Source organism: Perissodus microlepis, chromosome 14 (genome assembly GCF_051167445.1).
Source record: "Perissodus microlepis isolate ML-2025 ecotype Zambia chromosome 14, ASM5116744v1, whole genome shotgun sequence".
In the NCBI taxonomy this organism is placed as follows: Eukaryota; Metazoa; Chordata; class Actinopteri; order Cichliformes; family Cichlidae; genus Perissodus; species Perissodus microlepis.
In genome coordinates this window covers 32,479,781-32,504,288 of record NC_140474.1, presented here as the reverse complement: position 1 = coordinate 32,504,288, position 24,508 = coordinate 32,479,781, and the positions used below count along the sequence as shown (strand labels likewise).

General features: G+C 40.2%; 1 protein-coding gene across 2 annotated transcripts; it reads left to right on the top strand.

The window, feature by feature from the left end:
* Positions 1-5,335: 5,335 nt before the first annotated feature.
* On the top strand, positions 5,336-20,164 carry LOC146374249 (uncharacterized). Of its 2 annotated transcripts, none has more exons than XM_084951102.1 (5): positions 5,336-6,160; positions 11,235-11,256; positions 11,357-11,440; positions 11,792-12,040; positions 15,854-20,164. In XM_084951102.1, the coding sequence occupies exons 1-5, from the start codon at positions 5,786-5,788 to the stop codon at positions 16,390-16,392; spliced, it is 1,269 nt and encodes a 422-aa protein (XP_084807228.1). In that variant the 5' UTR covers positions 5,336-5,785; the 3' UTR covers positions 16,393-20,164. The 2 variants fall into 2 exon arrangements, with proteins under 2 accessions (XP_084807228.1, XP_084807227.1); XM_084951101.1 differs by having other exon boundaries at positions 11,235-11,274.
* The last annotated feature ends 4,344 nt before the right edge of the window (positions 20,165-24,508 follow it).

Genomic DNA, 24,508 nt, shown 5'->3' with positions numbered 1-24,508 from the left:
GGAAATTCCTTTTTGTAGAGTTATATTTAGTTGACCTCTTTTATGGGCCTGCTAAGTATGTTTTTGAATTTTGTTAATTTTGGACTTTTTGAGGGTTAAAATAAAGAAAACCCTTTTTGAAGACACTTTTTTTTTGCCTGTGTCCTCTTTGCTTTGGCTGCTTGGTCCCTCACAATTGGTGGCAGCAGTGGGATCTGCCAGTTGAGGACACAGTTTTTTCACCCCCAGAAAAAAAGGAAAATGCATCGGGGAGGAAAGGTGGAAAAGAAGAAAGGAGTAACTGTTCAGAAGGAAGCTGATGCTGAGGAGGAAATTGGAGTCTCTGAAATGGTGGAGAGCACTGAGGTTGAAGAAAGGGAGCCATCTCTGTCAGATCTGATGTCAATATTGCAAGCTTATATGGGTCAACAGGAGGCTTGGGAAGCAAGGCAAGAAGAGGTAACAGCACAACAAGAACAGAAATTCAAAGCATTGCAACATCAGTTTCAGCTTTTACAGTTAGAGGTGCAGTCCCGGACATCACCAGTACCAGAGCTACCATTACCTACCACAGAGTCACCAGAGTCAAGGGAGCTACCTCACATTTCTAGTTCTCCTCAAGCTCAAGCTGAATCCAGTCAGTCATTATCAGGTCAGTTTTCATTGCATGAACCCAGACTGGAAAAGTTGACTGATAGTGATGATATTGAGCATTTTTTGACTACATTTGAACACATTGCCTTAGCATATTGTTGGGAAAAAACAGACTGGGTTTTTCGATTAATACCACTGCTAACGGGCAAGGCAAGAGGGGCATACGTTCATATGGATATTGATGACTCTCTCAGCTATGACAAAGGTAAGCTGCAATTTTGTCCAAGTATGATGTTAACCCTGAGACCTACAGGCAGCGATTCCGTTCACTGGAAGTCAGGCTTGATGAGAACCCTAAGGAGTTGTATGCTCGACTTAAAGATCTGTACGGGAAATGGATTCAGCCAAAAGATAAAACGAACCAAGAAATTGATGAAATAATCATCTTTGAACAATATTTGAGAATGTTGTCCTCTGAGCTACAGGTTTGGATTCGAGAGCACAATCCGTCTTCTGCAGCGAAGGCAGCTGAGCTGGCAGAAGTATTTGTAGCTGCCAGGAGGAAAGGGCAACCTTGGACCTGTAATGCAAATAAAATGCCAAAGGAAGGCCCCAAATCAGCCCAGATGTATCATCAAAGGCCATTGTCAGCAGATAAAACTCCTGTGGGTGAGAACCAGTTTGCTGGTAGACCATTAAAAAATTCAAAAAAGATCGTTTGTTACCTCTGTGGGTTAGAGGGCCACACAAAGCCAATGTGCCCAAAAACCTCAGCTAAGATGGTTCAAATGTGTTTCATGCCACGTTCACATGCTGAACATGGGCTCCAGTGTGACCAGACTGTTAAAATTATAAAAATTGAAGCTAATGGAACAACTTTAAGAGCTTTACTTGATTCTGGCAGTTCGCGTACACTGATACACAGAGATTTTGTGCCCCCCAATATTGTCCGTGTTAGTGACACCATCCCCATTTGTTGTGTGCACGGAGATGAGAAGATGTACTCAACAGCTGACATGTACATTAAAGTGAATGGACAGACTTACCTTTTAAATGTTGGGGTGGTTGATAACCTGCCTTATTCAGCTATTCTGGGACGAGATTTTCCAGTGCTTTTTGATTTGTTGGAGTCAGACCAGAATCATCAATGCAATGTGGCTGTTACTAGAGCCCAAGCTCAAAAATCTAGTGAAACCTCAGAAGTTTTCAGTGCCTTGCCATTTTTTAACGAGGAATGGGAAGTTGTACCTGGGAAGCCTCGGAAAAGTCGCAGACAGAGGAGACAGGAGAAGTTCCAGCATACTATAGTACACCCAGAAATGCATACTGACCCAGACTTGCCTGTGGGACTTCAAATTCCTGGCAATATAATAGAGTTGCAAAAAACTGAACCTTGTTTAGCTTCCTGTTTTCACCGAGCGATAGACAAGGACCAAGTAGAGGAGGCAGGCATTAACAAAAGTGACTATGTCTTGCAAAATAGCATACTTTACCATCAGGTGGGCTCACTTCTGAAGCTAGTGGTCCCCCAAGAAGTTAGAGAAACAGTGCTTAATCTGGGACACTCTATTCCCTGGGCTGGCCACCTTGGTAAGCACAAAACCACAGCTCGTATTAAACAACATTTTTTTCTGGCCTGGCCTCCATAGAGATGTTGCCTACTTCTGTAAGAGCTGTCCTCAGTGCCAGATGACATCCTCCAAAGTCCCTTCCAAAGCTCCACTCCAACCACTGCCTATTATTGGTACCCCATTTGAGGGCCTCAGAATGGATATTGTTGGACCCGTTGAAAAGAGTAAGTCAGGGAATCGCTATATGCTTGTAATCACTGATTATGCAACTAAATATCCAGAGGTCTTCCCACTGAAATCCATCAAGGCAAAATCAGTAGCTTTCTGCCTTGTACAGCTCTTCGCAAGAGTAGGGTTCCCACAGGAAATACTGACTGATCAGGGGAGTAACTTTATGTCCAACTTACTAAAACAGGTGTACAAGCTGCTGGGCATTAGAAGCCTGAGGCCCACCCCATACCATCCTCAGACTGATGGGCTAACAGAACGGTTCAGAATGGTCCCTCACATAGGCTAACCACGTTATTACATTAATGCATGTAAGGTGAACTAGCAAACACCGTCGTAGTTACATGCGGCTGTCTTCTTGTTTGATGGCAGATACTCTCTTCACCCTGGCCAAAAAGGCTAAAATGACCAAAGAAAAAGTGGAAAACAGCTAAACATGAGAGGTTTTTGGATAAAGTTTGTGTTTTTTTTCCATTGTTTAAGCACTGCTTCCAGCCAAGAGTGATACCATATATCCCCTATAGCTGCAGAAAAGGCTAACATTGTTATCTTTTTACAGAAAAACAGCTAAACATGAGAGGTTTTTGGACAAAGTGTGTGTTCTCCATTCTTTAGGCACCGGTTCGAGCACCATTTAAGCACCGGCACCGTTTCAAAAGTACCGGTTTGGTACTGGTATCGGATAAAACCTAAACGATACCCAACCGTAGCTATGAGCTTTAAGAGAAAGAAGTCTGTGTATTTGACTTAGCCCGAAGTTAATATTTGACTCTGGTTCCTCAGTGCAAATAAGACCAGAGAGGCACCACATAGACCCAGACTATAGCAACCAGTTATGACACCATGATGCAGACATATGGAACTCATAATGAAATACTGTAGTTAATTTCGCTCTTATAGTGCTCTGTTTTGGGTCATAAGCCACTAGGCTAGAGAAGGCTTGTGTGACAACAACATTGTTTCAACTGCTGCTATTAGCACATCCAGTAATGGTCAAGCCATGTTCATTGCTCACAGAGGAATCCAGTTTGTTTTGGATCACCATCATAGAAAGAAAAGATACCAAAATAAAAGTGATGAAACCATTGGAGGAGACCTTCTCCAGAACAGACATGCATGCTATATGGGTAAAGCAAGCAAGCTGAGGTTTCCCCATGAATGCACTTTACATTCAAGTGACATTCTTTGAATGTTTCCTGCAAGGGAAAATACAGCAAGCTACTTTCAGCAGCTCCCATATTCACATGAGGTCACCACAACAAGAAACTCCACTCCCCATCTTTGATTTGTTTTTTACACCATATTCCTTTCCTTACACAACCCCAAAGGGATTTGTGTCTCCTGCTGTGAATCTTTTGTTTATTAAATGATTGTGTAAACCATTACACTGGAAACACAGACAAGAAAATTCAGCAGTGGAAGCTACTCACTACTCGCCTCTCCCGAGTCATCTCTATATGGTGAGCAAAATGCAAAAATATTTTTTGCACACTACTCAGGTCATTTAATTGTCACTGCAGTCACACATGTAGAGTGTAATAGACAGCAAGAGATATTTTCATCATAAATGTATTTTCTCAAATAAACTAAATATATGTAGTTAAATATTTTGTCAATGTTTTTGTATGGATGTGCCCTATTTTCATGAGGCATTGTTAGACAGTTCTTTTAAAGGGAATATCTGGTTTGAACCTTCAGGTCCTCAGGTGTGCTACCTGTACTTTGGGAGCATTCTTTTCAGGTACTCCAGGCTCACTGTTTTTACATAGCAGTTGAGAAAGTGAGTCATTAAGAAAGAAGGTGGAGTTTGTTGAAAGAAACATCAGCAAGAACAAGTACAATAGCTGAAAGTCTCACGGGATAACAAGTCTACACGTGAACTTGGGTACTATTTCGCAATATATTAGTATCAGCAGGTCCTGAGTTGGATTCTACCACCTGGCTGGGGCCTTTCTGTGTGGAGTTGGCATGTTCTCCCCAGGTTTCTGTGGGTTCTCTCTGGATACTCTGGCTTCCTCACACAGTCCAAAGACATGCACTTAGTTGGGTAAGGTTAACTGGTAATTCTAAATTGCCCATAGGCGTGAATGTGAGTGTGAATGGTTGTCTGTTGTCTGTTGTCTGTCTCTACCCTGCCTCTCACCCCATGGTAGCTGGGATACCATGGACAGATGGTGTAGTATTTTCAAAATGTATGAATTTTGGCTCACTGGAGCAATCAAATAACTCCTCTTGAGCGCCAATTACCTCAGTGGGTGAGTGAGGGAACATGTGCCACTTGCCTGATGCGTAACAGCCTGGGATCGGGTCTGACCCACGGCCCTTTGCTGCGTGTCTTTCCCTTCTCTCTGTCCCCACTTTCCTGTATATCTTGGCTGCTCCGCAAAGACAGAAAATACCCATATGTCACTAGCCCCCCGAACTCTTCTCTGAATATGAAAAAAATTTGCTTAGTCCAACCCACTTCTGAATCCTAACTCTCCCATGCTACATTCACAAATTCATACATTTGTGTGAGCCCTTTGAGATTACAGGCTTTGACAAACTTCTCTGGTATTATGTTAAGCAATACTGCGACTATGTGATCGTTCACAGGAATTCCCAGGAGGAATACCGGGGACCTTGCCAAAACAGATAATCACACTGATCACAGAAGTCTGTTCATGCTTGTCTAAGATGTTTTTATCACACACATTGTCATCATTATTTATTGTTTTAACGTACAAAACACTGATCTTTTAGTGCCAAATAATATCCCAGATCCTGACTTGATTATATCACTGTTGTTTTTGCAAGCTTTTGTGTGTGTGTGTGTGTGTGTGTGTGTGTGTGTGTGTGTGTGTGTGCCTGCATGCACAAGTGGGTTTTTTTGGTGCATTATCTTGCAGCTGTGAGTCTCTGCAGGAAGAGCCATAACCATGGCAACGCCAGGCAATAAGTACCTTTCAAAAGGCTGGCCTCCTCTCTCCTGCTCCCCACTAATCATATTCTCCTACTCCCTCTCTCTCTCTTTGTCTGTCTCTCTGTCTTTCCATATTTTATCTGCTTGGTCATTCCACCAGTTTCACCCCTTCATAACCAGCTGGGAGGCATACTGGACACCACAACAAGAATACATCTATTCAGCTGGGCTCCTCCTATTCTGCAGTTTCACTTTGTGAAAGGCCACAGGAGGATACCACTTCCCATTCGAACATCTCTGTGGTTTGCTAAAAGGACATCTTTATAAACAGACGTTTTACGCGTGGTCTCTTTTGTTTGGAAGAATGGATTTCGAATGCTGCTTCTACTGACTGATGCCTTGTGAAGACCATGGCTGTGTACATACAGTCAGACAGCTGTGGATTTCAAACAAAAAATTGATGTAATGTATCTACAATGACATTGCATTTAGACAGAACACCTAAATAGCAATGAAACACTGTTCTTCTGAAATAACGAGCAAGGAGTTGACTGTGGGAAGATGCAGAAGGGGAGAGGATGAGGACAAAGACACAGTTTGTTTGCAGCAGTTCCCCCACTGTCCAGCTTGTAAACAAGACTATGACATCACTCTGATCCTACCATGCTCTCACACCATGTGTGGTCAGTGTGTAGCAGCTGGAGAGGGAGCGAGGCTACGCCGTCAACCCATGTGCTCTGTGCGGTGCCCCTGTTGTCGGCATCCTGTGGAGCTGCCGTGCTTGACCTGGTCATCTGCCATATCTTGCCTCCCAAAACATCCCAGCATGAGATCTAATCATGTCAACAGAGAGGCCTCACCTGAGGATCACCCGCCACATGTGCAGGTCGGATGTCCTTTAGGGAAATTCTGGCATTTCCACTTAAACACAATGTGGTCTAGGTAGGCTAGGTAGGTACCCTGCCTTTTGGGGTCTGGGATAGTAACCATAAACCTGATAGCACATTTAAAAAAAAAAAAAGATTGTCTAACCCACTTCCGAATCCTAACTCTCCAATGCTACATTCACAAGAGGGATTTATTACTGTTGGTAAGATGATACTGCACTGACAATAACCATTTATAACCCAGATCATGACTTGATTATATCACTGTTGTTTTTGTAAGCTTTTGTGCAGTTATACTTACAGACCATACCTAATATCTTTAAAACTTATTAGCTATTATACCTTTCCACATTTTACACATGTATTGCAATAATATTGTTGGGATTTTGTTGACCACCATTATTATGAATTGTAATGTGACAGCGCTAATAAAAAACAAACAGATAAAGCCAGAAGAGTCTGTCAGTTGGTGCTGAGACTCCCTTAACCCCCGAAACACACAATGACCAGTCTCACAGCATCACTGGTTTTGAAACACCAGTGAAGCAAAACCAATTATCCAATTCAAATCTATCCAACTGTATTGATAGCAATGCTGAATTGGTATAAGATTTATACTAGAGGGATAGGATCAATACTTTGTTTTGATTTTCAAACTTCTTTCTTTATTTTTTTTTATGAAAAAATACACCTCAAACATGCCCTATCAAAAATGTCTGATCTTTTTTTGTGTTCCCTGTCACGACTATTTTATTTATAAAATATAGAGCATTTAAACAGCAAGCTGACCCTAAGTGCTTTAGAGACAGACATATTTACATTTCAGTCTCTAGAAAACCCAGTTTCAAAATACATGAAAAGCTGCAAGGTGTCATTATTGTGGAAAGTAAAACTCATAATTTTGCAGTGTTAAATAAAATGTGTTCAGAATTTGCAAATTGACTAAGAGTTATCTCATGAATTATGACATGCTGCCTTTATAGGTTAAATGTATCAGTATCTGTATCAGTATTGGTATCAGCACCACTGGCCCTGAATTTACTTGGTATCAGATCAGTACCAAAATCTGCAGTATCACACAGCACTAGATGTCTGTGCAATCACCAGTTCTCTGCACGAGAGGACCGATGCTTGCGCATTTTGTTTTGTCACCCTCTTTCCTGTTCTGGTGTGTTTATTTGTCCTGCGGTCATGTGACTCAGCGGCTCTGAGTAGCAACATGTAGGCTGCAGTAAGAAAGCGCAGCAGATGGAAGGAAATTTTCTGCTGGTCCCTCAACCATTATTAACTTATATAAAGATATGAAGGAGCACACAAAAACGTTTTTTCCTGGAAGGAAAAGCAAAAGAAACAAACAGGAGGAAAGATATCCCTCAGGCAGCTCTAGAATCCCAGCACAGAAACTGACTCTGTACTCACGTATTATTGGTCATCATAGTTGTTATTTTAACTGACTGATTACCTTTATATTGTATCATTTGTAGATTAAATTAATAAATAAATATAATAATTAATTAATTATTGTATTAGAACAGAAACATATTTTGTCTTATTTATTTATTTCTATTTTATCATTATGTATTTGAAGTGTTTCAAAGACAGACAAATTTACATTTCAGGTCTTCAAAAAACTGATAAAAAGCTGAAAGGTGGAATTTGTTGCATTAACAAAGTATGGTACAAAGTACATTCACAGGTATTTAATGGTCCCTAGAATGTGTTTATAATTGGCAAACTAATGATGATTCATCAGTCATTCATAAATCTTGACACACTACTCTTCCTTACATAAGTCCTTACATAAGTTAAAATTATCAGTATCACCAATACTGAACTTGTATTTACTTGGCACTGGATCAATACCAAAACCTTCACAACACTAGTAGCCAAAAACTCGTAATCGAACAAGTGTCTCTTGATAGATAGATTTAGATGAATTAAATTAAAAGATTATTAATACTTCCAAGGTACACTAAAAGCCAAAACAGCATTGCTTGGCTCAGCACAGAAACACTTGAAACCTATGGAAACAAGTCTGAGTGTTTCAAGAGAAAACAAAATACACTTGCCAGCATGCCTAGAATTCAGGTTACCGCTTATTTAATGTGTACCTAAAGTTAACATCTATACTGTTTGCCTTCTTATGGCACGTCAAGGCCAGCAAGTAAGTAATGAATATCAATAAACATCTACAGGAATAAAGTTAACTGTATGACGAGTTTTGAGTTAGGTACTTTACTATTGTATGTACTTTTTTTGTTAACTAAGCTAGCTTAGTCTGGCTACTCCACATATCACTGCTTTAGTTTTCAAAATCAAAAGATACCTTGTAGCTTTTTTTCCTGTTGAGATAATTACCTATTCAGGGATGGGCTTGATGTGAAAACTGTGAGCCTAGCCAGGCTCCCATAAGCACAACAGCAAGTGCATGTGTTAGCATGCAGTGCTGAGTGTCACACTGGCACTACTGTCAAAACATATTCTGTTTAAAGTATTCAAGCTAATGTTACTCAGGCTCTAGTTATAAAAAAAAATATCTGTTGACATAAATTAACAAATACAAACGGCAAAAGCTTTTCTGGACCTAAGATTTGGTAACTTTGCTCAAGTCACTGTTATTAGTTGTCGTTGTATTTGTGACATATTGCAAGCTTTACATAGCTATGACAACATCAAACGCCAGTTGTGTAGATCAGATTCGGCCTACTAAAATTACAGGGTTTTTTCTTTTAAAGAAATGTTTTTACAGTAGAATTTATGTATTTATTTATTATTTAGTTAGTGTCTTTAACAGAGCTGTAGCCTATTACTTGATAAAGCTGTTCCATGTTCTCTCTTCATGCACACTTCTTCAAATCTATTATTTCACTAGCTGGGCCCATGTCCTCATTTTAAGTTTGACAGTGTTTTAGTAGGTAAAAGTGCATGCTTTGACATGAATTGAGCTGCGGTTTGGGGAAGGCCTCGAAGGGGACTGGCAATGGCTCCCAGGCCTGGCAAATCCCCGTATACTAAATAGAATTGAAGAATGGAGAAGAAGGAGGGAGGGAGGGTGGGGCACGTAAACAAGAATGATCAGCTTGCAGAACTGGGGGAACCCAGATGACAGCCGGAAGGAGCGTGTTTGGAGGCGTGGTCCTGCTCCTGAAATTCCGATACATAATCTCCAATTCTAAGTGCTGCCTGCTGTTTCAACCCTTTTTGTGTATCATATTTGTGGGAAGTGATAAGCACATTTTTAAATCTTTTTTTGTATTTTGTTGTTTTGTTTATTGCTTTGTTACATTACACTGGACCTTTTATGGGGCATTGGATATTTTGTTTCATAGACAATATACACTATCCCAAATAAAATACTCAATGTCCCATAAAAGGTCCAGTGTCAGGAAAACTACGAGCAAGTCAACGTTGAAAATTTAACAGGAACTTTCCTCAATGTGTAAAGGTGTCACCGTGGGTTCTTATGGGTTAATTTTGTATGTATTATGTTACAGTCAAATAAATCCCCTTTGGTAACCTTTTTGAAATGTAATTTAACTCTTACTAGTGCCACTGATGAAGGCAAATATAAAAACAGCAAGACTGATTTTATGAAACCCCTTTCAATCCCCTTATCCATTCATTCAACAAGATTGGCACTAGTTAGACTAAAGTGTTTGACTGATGCAGAGTAAATTAAAACATATTTCATGATATTTACTTAAAAACAAACAGGTAAAACCAAAAAGATGAATCAGATGGATCAACAGACTGGGAACTAGAACTACTACAGTCATGTGAAAAAGCTTTAATAGCAATGGCTTGAAGTCAAGAGTCAGGAGAAGCGACTACCCACCTGTCATCTGTCACCTAAGATGCACAGATTGGGTGAGGTTGGAGAAGGAGGGAGAACATCTTTGAAAAAAGGTGGAGTCATCAACATTTTATATATATGTACTAGCAATAAACAGATCTATATTTTGAATACAGACCAGTCAGGTTTTAACTGGTGAGGTTTAATGGTTCAATGCCACAATTACTAACTTAATTGTGATTTAGGAGAATTTTATACCCCTACAGTGTTTGAGTCATTCCTGTACAAGAGTAAACATAAAATGCAGTTTATAAATGATGATTTTGTATTTACTTATCAGTGAAAAATGCTTATATATTATATATTATATTATATATTTACTCAGGTTACCTTTGTCCAATATTTTTTGATGATCTGAGACATTCAAGTGTGACATATATGCAAAAAAAAAGCCCAAATCAATAAGGGGGCAGATAGGGTTTTTTAAGGCACTATAATTAAAAAGGCAATGAAAATGGACAAATGTTCAGACAAGGGGAAGTTTCAGCAATAATATGTTGCTGTTCAGTTTGAATTTCTTCAATTCAATTCAATTCAATTCAATTCAATTTTATATAGCACCAAATCACAACAACAGTTGCCTCAAGGCACTTTATATTGTAAGGCAGACCCTACAATAATACATACAGAGAAAAACGCAACAATCAAATGACCCCCTATGAGCAAGCACTTTGGTGACAGTGGGAAGGAAAACTCCCTTATAACAGGAAGAAGCCTCCTGCAGAACCAGGTTCAGGGAGAGGCGGCCATCTGCTGCGACCGGTTGGGATGAGAGAAGGAAAACAGGATAAAACACATGCTGTGGAAGAGAGACAGATGTTAATAACAAGTACAAAAATTCTTGTAATGAAAAGGTTTTAATTCTAAGACCAGTGTCCATATTGAAATTTTATCCAAGATGTCCTTTTCATTAATAAAACATTGTGAGTTTTTTAATAGGATTATTAATAGGATCATTATGTTATTACTTAACAATCCAATCCAACAACCTCTGCTGCAAATAAAATGTGTTTGGTTTTTCTGGCATATTTATTTGATAAATAATACATGCTTCATCCTGAATCTCAGATGGGTAATGTGATTAAATAAGAGAGATGTCAGAGAGTCTTGGAAAGTTTGATTGTGCAAATAAATAAATGGATTATTATGCTGTATGACTAATGTCTCTGGCATTTTTCTTCTGTATTTCATTGTTTCTCACCACACATCGCCACATTTAGGAGGACAGCAGTAAAGTAACAGGTCAGACCAGTTTATACTGTAAGTATAGCAACCTCACTTTCAAGCAACAACCCAAAAGATTCTCATAAGGTAACCTACACATTTCCCTCTTTTGGCCCAGATTCCAGTGTTGCCAGTTCCACGATAACACCAGTGGATGGTGCTGTAGATCTACGGGAGGAGGAAATGGAGGCTTCTGTCTTTGGTAGGTAATCATATATATATATATATATATATATATATATATATATATATATATACATATATACATATATATATATATATACATATATATATATATATACATATATATATATATATATACATATATATATATATATGCATATATATATATATATATATACATATATACATATATATATATATATACATATATATATATATATATGCATATATATATATATATATAGAGAGAGAGAGAGAGGTGTGTGTGTGTGTGTGTGTGTATGTGTGTGTGTGTGTGTGTGTGTGTGTGTGTGTGTTTACATGCTGTACTTGCTCTGCTCTGTCCTATTTTTACTCTGACCTAATTTAGGACTGCATTTTGCTCTGGATCATCTTGATGCTTCAACTGCTCCACCATCTCTCCGTCTTTCCGACTCCTCTTTAACTGTCACCTACCACGAAGGGAATCCCCCTGTACCAGCTCCAGAAGGCAAACTCAGAAGACCTGTGATGACCTCTGACCCAGGGACTCTCCATCATATTCGTGCTGATGTAGTAATTGCACGGGGGCAGTACTACTGGGAGGTGGAAGTGTGTAATAGCTCCATCTACAAGATCGGTAAAAAGTCTTTTGAGTTTGTTTTGCTTGGTTTAATGCCAGCATGCTTAATGCTTCCAGAAATCAAGATTTGTTCAGGTCTCTGCTCACATGAACCTGCATACACTCAAACACAACTGCAAACACAAACACATGGAGATGTAATCAACTCACTTCATACCTCAGAATGCCAGCATTTTCTCAGTTCATTGACAGACAATTGGCAATTGGTTATGCAACACTGTGTACAAATGTCTTTGGCATTAAAATTGTAGTGTAAAATAATGTTTAACAGAAGAAAAAAACCCTTACATGCCAGAAAGGCCTCATTTGCAATCTACATTTGCACACAATTTGTAAGCACATTTATTCCAAGCATCTTGGAGAACCATCTCACCATCTTCTGCCTGAATGTCAGACTGGCACTATGATAACAGAAATAGGAGTAGATGTCAGGTGGTCTTTCTTTCCTTCAATAGGTCTTTGGTTCTCTAAAATATGACAACAACTTAATTATCCATGGCACACATAGGAAGACACACACAGTGTCTAAATCAGTAGCATTACAGCTTCCCTCCTCTTTTCTTCTGTGCTGTACAAGCAGGTTGATAACAATGGAGAACTGAGAAGACAGCCAAACATTAAATCTGCATTCTTTTAAATGGCCAACAGAGGACAAGTCTTCCATTTAGAACAAGAAGTGTCTTTAGACACAAGTTTATATTAAAACAGCCCTTACTGGCTTTTCACTTTGACCTCAGTAAACTCTAGTGTAATGAGTTTATTTGTCAGTCACTAAATTCAAATCTTATGGAATACAACATGAAGCTTATTTGGTCAATAATGGTCTCCCCAGTTAAAAAGGGGCAAGAAAACAGGATATGTTTTACTGTGTGACTGGCAAGAATGTATGGTGTCCATCATTCTTCGGTCAGATCCACCCCTTGCTCAACACATCTGCTTTCCAAACATCAAGATGGCCAAGACAAACAATACTCAGCTTGAGGTTTCACAACATGGCCATGATGTTTAGATTAGGGGTTAGTGTGGGCTTTACTCCATCCATCCATCCATCCATTCTTTTTCTTCCACTTACCTTTAGCCCAGTCATGGGTGAAGCAGAGAAGCTCAGACCTCCCTCTCCCCAGCCACCTCCTCCAGTTAATCCAGGGGAACACCATGTCCAGCTGAGAGATATAATCTCTCCAGTGGGTCTACCTCAAGGCCTCCTCCCAATAGGACATGCCCAAAATACCTCACCTCAGAGGCATCCTGGAAGTCTCCTAAGGGCTATACTATCTGTTACCATTAAATCCTTCCATCCATCCCTCTTCTTCCGCTTATCCAGGGCCAGGATTTAGAAATGGTCATTCCCTTTTCACGTCAATGGCCTCCTTGACTCCCCGCTCAAACCAGGGTTCCTAACTGTCCAGGTTGTCTGTGGTGATCACAGACACAGCGGCCAGGGAAGCCGAAGAACATTACATAAGGAAGGCCCTGAGGTTTTCCCAGCTGGACAAGATGGGAAGGCACCTGAAGAAAGCTCCAGCCGATCCAGGAGAGAAGGAAAACTGCTGCCTAAGCAAAAACCTGTAGTGATCCCATATGTGTCAGGAGTATCGGAACAGTTGAGACCCATTTTTTTCTAAACACCCAGTCTCTGTGGCTTTTAAACCCTAAGACACAGAGTGATATAGTGTACACTGCTAAGTGCCAGGAGGATTGCCAGGATTTATACATCGGGTAAACTAAACAACCTTTGCCAAAGCGGATGGCACAACACAGAAGAACTAACTCATCAGGCCATGACTCTGCAGTCTATTTACACTTACAGGCCAGGGGAAACTCTTTCATTGATGAGGATGTACACATTCTGGACAGGGAGGAATGCTGGTTTGAGCGCAAAGTCAAGGAGGCCGTTTACGTGAAAAAGGAAAGACCATGTCTGAATTGAGGAGGGGGCCTAAGGGTACATCTTTCGCCATCTTAAAATGCTGTGATTGCAGCCATCAGTGGTCTTTGATCAATGATCAATGGTCTTTGATCAGTAGTTGTTAATAAATGGTCATGAGAATGTACATATTAATGATCAAGGAACTGACTTCACAGCCTATTGTTCATTCAGTGGTGCTAGTTTCAGTCATTGTGCAATGTACTCTTTATAAGGTTGGGGAAACCCGCAGTCAGCTGAGGCAGAAGAAGTCACCTGGATGAGTGACGAAACATTTCTCTCACTGAAAACGCTACGTCCAGATGAACAGAATCAACCTTTTGGGACTTACTTACCTGGATGATTGAGCATGCATCAAGACATTTGGATTTGTGTTTGTGCATATATGTGTGTGTGACAGATCAGGTGCTTTCTAGTGGTTAAAATCACATTCAACGGCACTGATGTGAGTAACTGAGGTTTCCTTGTTGGTGTTTTTCTAAACAAACATCATTGGATCTTTTTATATTCAACCGATCCAAGATTAAGGCAGGGCTGGAGCTTATCCCTGCTATTATAGGGCAAGAGGCAGGGTACACACTGGACATGCTCCCAATCTGTCACAGGGCTAACACAGAGAGACAGACAACCATTCACACCTCCAGCTCATTTAGAATCACCAGTTAGTCTAACATGCACATCTTTGGACTGTTGGAGGAAGCTCGAGTATCCAGAAATAACCTATCCAGGCACAGTGAGGACATACAAGTTCCACACTGGGAGGTCCCAGGTGGCCAGCGGATTTCAACCAGGACCTTCTTGCTGTGACACAATGGTGGTAACCACCACACCACCATGTTGCCCACACAAAAAAATTAAAGTTTTCCACTTAAGATATAAAATCGTAGAGGACATGCATGTAACAAAGTTAAAATGTTGTTTTTCATAGTCGCCCAACTTTATACTTCACAGTATCAGAACAGTACTCAGCTGTAGATGACACTCAGTAAAGACATTTATTCACTCTGTTTGCCAATACAACACAAAAATGAAATGAAATGAAATCAGTCAAATTAAAACAAAACAAAGATTTAACATAAATAGAAACTTGGTTTCTTACTTATTTTATTCAGAACACCATTGCAGACCACAACATTAAACAAAAACTCAACACTTCTTTTGGATTTAAATATTCTTTTTAGTTACTCCCACTCTTTTGAGCAATATCGTTGAGAGTGTTGTAACTCATAATTATGAATCACAGCATTTCTTGTTCCTGTCCAGGCTGCGGTGATGGTCCCGGAGGTATATTTGTGGTGTTTCAAGGAAAGATGTCTTTTGTCTTCTCCTTGTTTATCCGTGATACCACCAAGTTGGTGGCTCACCTCCTCAGCATCCAGACTACATCACAGACAAATAAGAGCAACAATTTCCACTAAGCAAAAATAACAAACACACAATGAAATGCGTACAGTTTACAGTAGCTTTTGATTTATTCCTTAAGCTATTTACTTCAACCCTAAATTATTGTACAGTTGTCAGCTTATTTTAGTTACATTATATTAACTTAGCCACACAGATGGGAATAACATTAATTAAGCTGACTCGTTATAAAAGTATTGAGCAATGTGAACTAATGATCTGATAGTGTCTATAAACACTACAAATGTCAACCTCATGGTGGTGCAAGAGGAAAAGTAAGAAAGCCACCAAAGTCAAACAGATTCATCGTCTTAGGAGAATAAATGAATAAAATATTGTAAAAATCAATTGAATGGCTATTGGGATATTTGAGCGTTGGCCAAAGTGTTATCCCCAGAGCCAGGAATTGTTAAAGACTATTTTAATGCATAACCAAATCCATAAAAGTGCAGAGAAAACTGAAACTTTTCTGTCTCCCTCAGGTGTGATCTCAGTGGATGGTTCTAATGGCTGGTGGCTTGAGAGGCACAGTTTGACTTTTTGGGCAGTGTATGATGGGAACTGTGAGCAACTTTGTACCATCCCACCTCAGATCAAAACCATTGGGGTCTTCCTAAACATTGGAGGAGGGACCCTAAGCTTCCACAACCCTCTAACCCAGGAGCATCTCACCACACTGCCAACACGTTTCAGCAATGCTGGAGTCGTCCCAGCCCTGGGCCTGGGCCAGGGCAGACTGAGACTGCGCTGTGGCCTACCCCCGCCTGTTTACGTATTTCTTAGTAAGAGCTCAACCTACAGGGAGCCTCATAGAAACAGCAGAAGTGAGTGGCGCCAAGAGGTTCCCTTTCAGTCGGTTAGGAAAGTGATCCAGAAGTTTGAGAAGCTGGCACTTTCTGACTCAGACTCAGGTCTAGTGTCCAGTTTTGGATCATCATGCTCCACCTTGGCTTCCTTTCCAGATGTGGGGGTTCCTGGGACCTTTCAGTCAGGGAAAGCAGGACAGGAAACTGAACCCTAATAAGAAGAGCTTGTGAAACCTTCTCTTCAATGGAAGGATAAAAAAAACCTCCCACAGATGACCTGTGTAGTTTTAACTTTAGCTGTTATTTGAAAGGCTAATTTTTAATCTTCACAGACTTTTGGAAGTGTCTCTCCACTCCCTGCGTGACCCCCGGACCTACAATTGACTTTCTCACCAAGAGACAACCTTTTTCTCAGCTAAACAACCCCCACAGATTTGGCTTGGGCCAGAAAGAGTCCACTGTGATGTGAAGTGTGAGGAAAGGGTGGGTTTTTAGCAGCAGGACTCCTTGATTTGTCTCTGTGTGATGGTTGTCAGACAGTAGGGGTCCTGTGCTCATAGTGCGCACATTTGTTTGTGTGTGTGTGAGAGCAGAAGCACTAACTCTGAGCATTTGCTCAGTTAGTCTTGGATTTCAAGGTGTGTGTGTGTGTGTGTGTGTGTGTGTGTGTGTGTGTGTGTGTGTGTGTGTGTGTGTGTGTGTGTGTGTGTGTGTGTTTGCGTGTTTGCGTGTTTGCGTGCATAGGAAGAAACACTGTACAAGTAGCGGGGGGTTGAGATGATGATGCATGAGTACAGCGACACCGGCAGTGTTGACACAGAGCACCAAGGACAGGTGGTATACTACGCTTATCCTGCAGCCTGTCTTTGATAGGACAGTAAGCCTGCCCCTTTCTGACCCTTTGAAACCCATAGGGCCTCTAAAGACTTTAAAAGAGCAGAGAGGGAAAAGACAAAACAGCATGCATGAATAAAAAGACACCAGGTGATGGACTGGACAAAAAGGAATGAGCTCAGAGAGTGATTCCCATCTGCTTTCACTTCCAAGAACTCCTAATGGATCAAATGGCTCAGACCATATTTTTAAGGCAGCAAAGTGTACACAGTGAAACCACAGTATATTAATAGAATGGCATACTTTTTTACATTGCCAATTTGCTCATTGAACTTTAAGAAGAATCAAACAGGGAAATCAATTAAATTGAAACAATCTTTATTCAACACTATGTAATTACAGTGTCAAATCTTCATTAAAACCTGACAAGACTTTAAGACAAATGCATAAAGTCTTCTCACACAGAGTACACACTGAGGAATGTTTACTGCATTGTTTTAAATGAAAACCAAACTTTACTGGAACGTCTTTTGAACTAAAAGACTAGCTATAAAATACTTTATATTAATTACACAATTACTGCAGTCACGGGTCTAATGACTACTTTATGTGCTGTGCCGGCTCAGCGTTCACAATAAAGTGGTTTCTATTTGTGTTGTGCACTCACTGAAATCAAAGTTATTTTATTTGCAAATATCTGGATGTGCATGTTAAGCTGTCTGAGATATTATAAGACAGATGTGGCACACACATAAATTTGGAAGACAAATCTATTGAAGAAATGGCTCAGATGGCATCTGTCTCGCCTCTCCGCTGATACATGTGCACAGTAAAGATTCAATTCAGTTTAGTTTGATTTACATAGCGCCAAATCACAACAGCTGTCACCTCAAGGCGCTTCATATTGTAAGGTAAAGATCCCACAATAATACAGAGAAAACATCAGCAATCAAGGATTTTTTAGTACATCCTGGGGATAATGAATTACAAGAATACAGCTTAGAAGCAATAAATGCATGGGCTAGTTTTTTTGGCATAACTCTGAGACAGGATATGTTTAATTTTAGAGATATTGTGCAAATGGAAGAAAACAGTCCTACAGATTTGTTTAATATGAGCATTGAAGTACGTATGCTGGTCAAAAACGACTCCAAGATTCCTCATAGCGTGATTGGGTCCCAAGGTAATGCCATCAAGATTCACAATTGTTTTACTGTAAGGCATGGGACAAACACTTTTTAAACCTTATTTTGAGGAAACTTTGCACACTTTTCCAAAAGTTGATTCTGTTCATCTGGAACAGAATCAACTTTTGGAGATTTACTTACCTGGATGATTGAGCATGCATCAAGACGTTTGCACACTTTTCAAGCATTTTTATTGTATTTCTTTCTTGATTTTACCCATGCAGTTTTTATCTCCTACTTGTCCTAGCTTCTTTCAGTGACCACTTGTATTACTGCAACAACAGCAAAAACAAATAAAGAAACCAGCGTTTGACCTCATACACCATAATTTTCAGATATGTCTGAAAACTGTTGACAGGGGACTGAAATTGAACACATAATCTGGTTATTAAAATTTCACTGAGGTTTCATATCTCTAGCAAATCCCTAAAGAAGTGTGTTGTCTTGATAGGAGCATATTTGGACACTTGATCAGCATTTCTAGACATCTGATTGGACAAAGGCTTCTTACTGGATATAGTGGCTCATTTTATTTTTTCCTCCCTATTTGCAGACAAATCCTTCTCCAGAATGGAAAAATATATTCAAAAATAAAAATCATTCATTAGAATCTATCCTTAGTATCTTTAGCTGGTTTAGAAGTTATCTGGGAGGCCTCAACACATGTTGGACAATCCTGATTTGTGCCCAGTGACCTAGACCCTGTTTCGTTGCTGAGTGCTTTAGGTTTTCTCCTGAAATCTTCACATATCCTTTTATATATTCATGATTCATCCACCTTAGTGTGATTCCCACTTCTGGACATACTGCAGCATACTCCCACCACCGTGCTTCACTGTGGGGCACACTGTTCTTTGGGTTGTATGTCTCTCATCTTTTTAAGCAGTGTTTCTGTGGCCAAAGATCTCTAGTTTCATTTAATCTTTTCTGTAGAAGTAGAATTTTTTTTTTTTTGGTCTTAATCCTCACGATCCATTCCTTTGCAGGGTTCCAGTAATTGTTTTCTTTAAATCTACAATTCTTGACTTGGCCAAGTCATTGTGTCCTGACAATTGTTCTGGGTCTTTAGACAAATCTCACACTTTTTTTTCATACTCTTTGAAATCTTTCACTTCCTACCTCTGCCAGGCCTGTATCCTGCTAAAACGTATACTAACAGAAAGTATCTGACTTGACACAAGAATAAAGCAAAAATATTAGTAACAATCTGTGAATCTGCATCCAACAAGACCCAAGCCTGTGCTGCAGAAAAGTATCATAAGAACAGTTTAAAAACAGTTTAAAATACTTAAGAAAGAGGGAAGGCAGAAGAAGACACCAAACGATGATACTAGCTGGCCATGTTACATACGTCAGTGTGAAACCATTCTGAGCCATAAGTGTGTTCATTCTTTGAACAGAAACAGCTATTTTCTCATTTCTTTGTTATTGGTGTTTAAATTCATTTTAATCTGCAGATTAAAAAAAACAACAAAAAACTTTAAAGTTGTGTTTTTTGGGCATTTCATGCCTTGTTAGGTCTCTGGCTCCACTTGGTTTCACTAATGGCCTCACCACACTAATAACATACTATATTTTGCATAGTATACAATGAAAGTGGTACTGTTTTTGCCATTTTATTTGTCAAATCTGTAATATTTTGTTTTGGGTTTTTTTTTTATGTTTTTATTCCTTTCTTTGCACCTCCCTTTTTTCATTTTTTCATTTTTGTTTATTTTTTTTGTTCCAAACACTTCTGGACTTGTAAGTTTGGAAAAAGATTCATTTTGTGATTCTCTGGCAAAGAAAATAATGAAAGCATAAACTTTCCTTCATTTTCTCCTCAATCTTCAGGGCTCCAAGCCCCGCTGGAAGAACCACTGGTGCCGAGGACTATTTATTCTTGGCTCGGCTGATATTCACATTCATTCTTGACCACTTGACTTGTGATTAAGAAATAAAGCCTTTTGCGCAACTCCCTCCTGTACCATCCTCTCCTCCCTGCCTGTCTTCAGCGATTGTTTGCATTTTCTTTCCTATTCCATTGTCTTCCAATGTTCAGTCAGACCACCCAAACAGTAAATCTCATTGAAAAAGAAAAATCCTTGCAATTAAAACAAGCATCAACCAGCAGAAGTTCTTCAGGGGCACTTTTGAAGAGGAGGAGGAGTAGCAGTGGAACTCAGGCCAACTTTCCATTGAGCATCATTCATTTCATGCAAGCACGAAATCAGTTAAGCAGCGGGTCAGACTCGGTAATAACTGATGAGTCAGGAGAAGCTTGTTAGACTGTCGCCTCTCAGACCACTCATCAGGATGACTGCGTGTTGATGTTTAACGGTGGAGGTATTTACCGCGCGAGTAAAAAATGCATGTGCCGTGACCGCTTTTGGCACAGCTCGCTCTCTCCCTCTCTCCCCTCTGCACATCTATCGACTTTTACAAATAAAGTGTGTGGAAGCAATTTGAGCCTTGTAAACAGAAATGAGACCGGAGTGATGCAGATTTCAAAGGGCCGACAGGAGAGAGCGGGGAGGGCGGGAAGGGAGTCTGCCAGGAAGGATGGATAACGTGTCGTGCCATGTGTGCACATTTGGCAACGTCTGTTGCATTCTGGCTCTCTGAACATGAACTGCACAGAAAGATGCTGGACTTTCTTTTCCCCCCTTTTGCTCAAGTACTGCAAGTGCTTGCAAGTGCTTGAGATAATTATAATTGAGCATTTCAGTTGCATGCTTTCAGTTGATTTTTTTATTCACCTATTAAATCAAACACGTCTTCTCTATTCTATGATCTCATTATGTTTTATACTTCTTTACATTTTCTTTTGGTTCTTTGTGTTTGTTCACTTTTTGTCTTTTGCATCCTGTGAAGTAGCTACTTTGAATGGTCTTCTTGTTCAAAGAGGCCCCCCAAAAGTGCACCTAGCTGCCAATATCTTTATTCTTGACCTGATCTTTCAGAGTCTGTGGATCTATCCATACACCTTTACTCTGCAGAGTGATATTTTGAAAAACATGGCAGACTAATGCATATAACACAGGAAATGAACCTAAGAAGAAACATACTAACTATTGAAATAGCCAGACTTTAAAGTACCACACTACATATAATAATTAAATCTTTCTTTAACAATACTATGCCATCTACCCCCAACCAGCAGATGGACTCCACTCCCTCAGCCTGATTCTGTTGGCGTTTTCTTCTTGTTTTTCCTTTCCACTGTTGTCAAGTGCTTGCTCATGGGTGGGTCATCTGATTGTTGGGGTTTTCTCTTTATCATTTTAGGGTTTTGCCTTACAGAATAAAGGACCCTGAGGTGACAGCTGTTGTGATTTGGCGCTCTGGAAATAAAATTGAATTGAACTGAATTCTGCTGAGTTTAGCTTGCCAGCTTTGTCAGGTCTCTACAATACTGGGTTGAAATAGTAGCAGATTTTAAGCAAATTAAGTCTCTTGAATAGATTTTGTGCTGACTGACAAACACAACTATATCATGTCTTGAATACCCGAGTAATTAAATTTAGACCTATACTTCTAACTGAGTCTTTGCTGGTCATGTTTAAGTTACTTCTATGTATGTATAAAGCTCAGCGCTATTGACAACCTAAACGCTAACCTAAACACGGTATAAATTTGCTTATTGCATAAATACTTAGAGTATAATTTGTTTTCAATATCTTCTAAAATATTTCTCATTGATTTCACTCTGGAATTAACAAAGCATTCTTATTCGGAATTAGCCCCGGGTAACCACTGCTTATAAAAACATGCTTACAATAAAAAGGAATCGTTGTTGTTTCCTTTAAGTCTTAGCTCATCGTTCTATTGTACCTACATTTTAGTACAATTACTCACTGATAAGTATTTTGATCACTGAAAATCACATCCTAATCACCGCCGTGCACAGGTCAGTGTCGGGAAGTTTGCTGGCTGGAAATAGGAAGAGCTTTTTATAATTTCAGCATAACTTTGTAGACTCTCCACTAGTAATCATCTGTTACTCCACACACGCACAAACTACATTCTCCTGGTGATAAACTAAACACTGGGAACGTCCCCTGTAACTACACAGGTCTTCTCCCGGAGGTGTCAAAACAAACCGAGCAGCCTCCCCACACACACTCACCTCCACTGCATTTGGACATAGCCTATGCTCGCTAATTGCCTGCAGTAATTATGGTCACGCCTCCTCCCCGATCCACAATAGGAGACGGTGAGAAGACAGGAGCAGCGCTCCTTTCTCCTCAATTTCGACTGTGTCTGCAAATTGATTCAGTTTGTATGAATAAACACCAACTCTGCAAGACGTCTTCTTCCATTTGCACATTCACACACTGACTGAGCAAAGGCCCATTTGACTCCCCACTCGCCCGCCCCCTCTCTCCCCTTTTCTGCTACCGGCATCAGTACACAATTAGCTTTACAGCCTCTTATTATTATCAGCATCAGCATAACACTGGCAGGGGCGAAAACATGGTGTGCGTCTTAATTTACCATATTCAGAGCACATTTTTAAAAACACGATAGATAGATAGATAGATAGATAGATAGATAGATAGATAGATAGATAGATAGATAGATAGATAGATAGATTTAAAAAAATCTTTTTATTGATGACGTTGATGGCGGTTTCCAGCACCTCGAAGTAAGCTACCTCTTCTTCAGATGTCCGCCCTTGATAGAAACCTAAAACGACGCTGGATTCCAAAAGGGAAACGCGCAATTACAACCGGGGCCGTGTATCTAAACATGAGTCAGAAATAATTGGGGTCTTGAGATGCATGGCGGCAAAAAAGGGAAGGTCACGCAGAGTGTACGACTCTAAACAGAATAATTCTGAAACCGACGCTTCTCAATGTGAGCGCGTGGAGGCACATCGAGTCTGGGAACAGGTGGTGACTGAAAGGGAGGTGCATGAGCTGGGCATCCAGGGCTGACTGATATTCACACCTTCGGTCACTCCGAGCAGCAAACAGGATGCCCCCCCCCCCCCCCCCCCCCCCCCCCCCTTGAGTGAGAGCTCTGACTCTGGATGTGGAGGTGGGGGTAGGATGAAGCTGTGGTCGTCTGGCGTGAAAAAAAGAGCAAATACACAGCGGTTTGCTCTCCGTTACAGAGGAAAGTATCCATGAGCGTATTCATGGGTAAACCTTTATTATGCGTGATTGACAGCTGATACCCACCCTTGACCACCCCCTCCCTCGCAAACCCAGGCGCGCGCACGCTGAGAACTTTTAATAATGTCCTTGTAATGGTGTCACGTAAAAAACATCCACGGCCGTTCCGTGCCAGCAGTGTGTCATATCAGGTTATTGCGCACTCTTCTGAGAAAGCTCCCCGGACAGCGGAGCGGGAATCTTAATAAAAGAGAGAGAGAGCACCGTGTCTGCTTTTAATTATATCAGAACCGCACAGAGCTGCCAGCATCCATATCCACGGTTAATCGATTTTTACTGGGCTGTAATCTTTCGTGGTAAATTAGAGATGATTTAAGACTTTTGAGCCTCTCCTTTCCAGTCCGCTCATCTCCAGCCTTAAAGATTAATGAGGGACAGTGATCAATCCAAGACCATTGTTTTTATCCAGGAAACAATCTGTAATCAATACCGAATAATGACCATTACACGACCCTATAAATCCTGCGGTGGAGGGGAATCCAAGGATCTGAGGCCAAGATACACTCGTTAAAAAAAGATTTACAATGCGATCGAATCTTTGCGAGTTATCAGCAACAGGTCATAAATACGTCATTATAAACATGCTCAGGTTTATTTTTTCTAAATGTGTCTCTTGATAAAACATACACGAATTATGACTTTATTTTAATCATTTGCTTTTATTTCTGAACCTAAAAGTCCGATTTTAGTTAGGAAATATGACGATTTTCCCTTGATAAAAATAAAATAAAATACTGCAGGTGAGGACTGATTTAACTCACCGAAGGATTAAACTATTCGATCAGCGTTCCCCCTGCCAGCCTTACAAACCATCAAAATAAAAGTTCCGCTCAGAGCAGAGCGGACACCTTGAAACTTAAATGTGTATTTGTGATCTTTTGGTTGATGGTCGAAAAGAATGACGGTGAGACCCCAGAGAAATGTCGTGTTATATTTTTAAGTACTATGAAACAGGTGCCAGACTGATTTTTAAGCGCAGGACACCTCCAATACACAAAAACCCGCTGTCAGTATGCTATGGGGGCTGTACACTGCGGGGTTTTTTATATAGACGATTTGCCATCCCGTCTGCTTAATTAATCACTTTGCAGCGCAGAAGAAAAGAGTCGCTTATCACCCTATCATGAAGAGCAAATAGCCCATCATTGAGT

What these genes read in the sequence shown, in the direction of transcription:
- LOC146374249 (XM_084951101.1), top strand. Translation starts at nt 5,786, where the DNA reads ATGAAACACTGTTCTTCTGAAATAACGAGCAAGGAGTTGACTGTGGGA. An exon ending in AGGTCAGACCAGTTTATACT is followed by an intron (nt 11,275 to 11,356) that starts GTAAGTATAGCA and finishes CTTTTGGCCCAG; the next exon opens with ATTCCAGTGTTGCCAGTTCC. An exon ending in AATGGAGGCTTCTGTCTTTG is followed by an intron (nt 11,441 to 11,791) that starts GTAGGTAATCAT and finishes GACCTAATTTAG; the next exon opens with GACTGCATTTTGCTCTGGAT.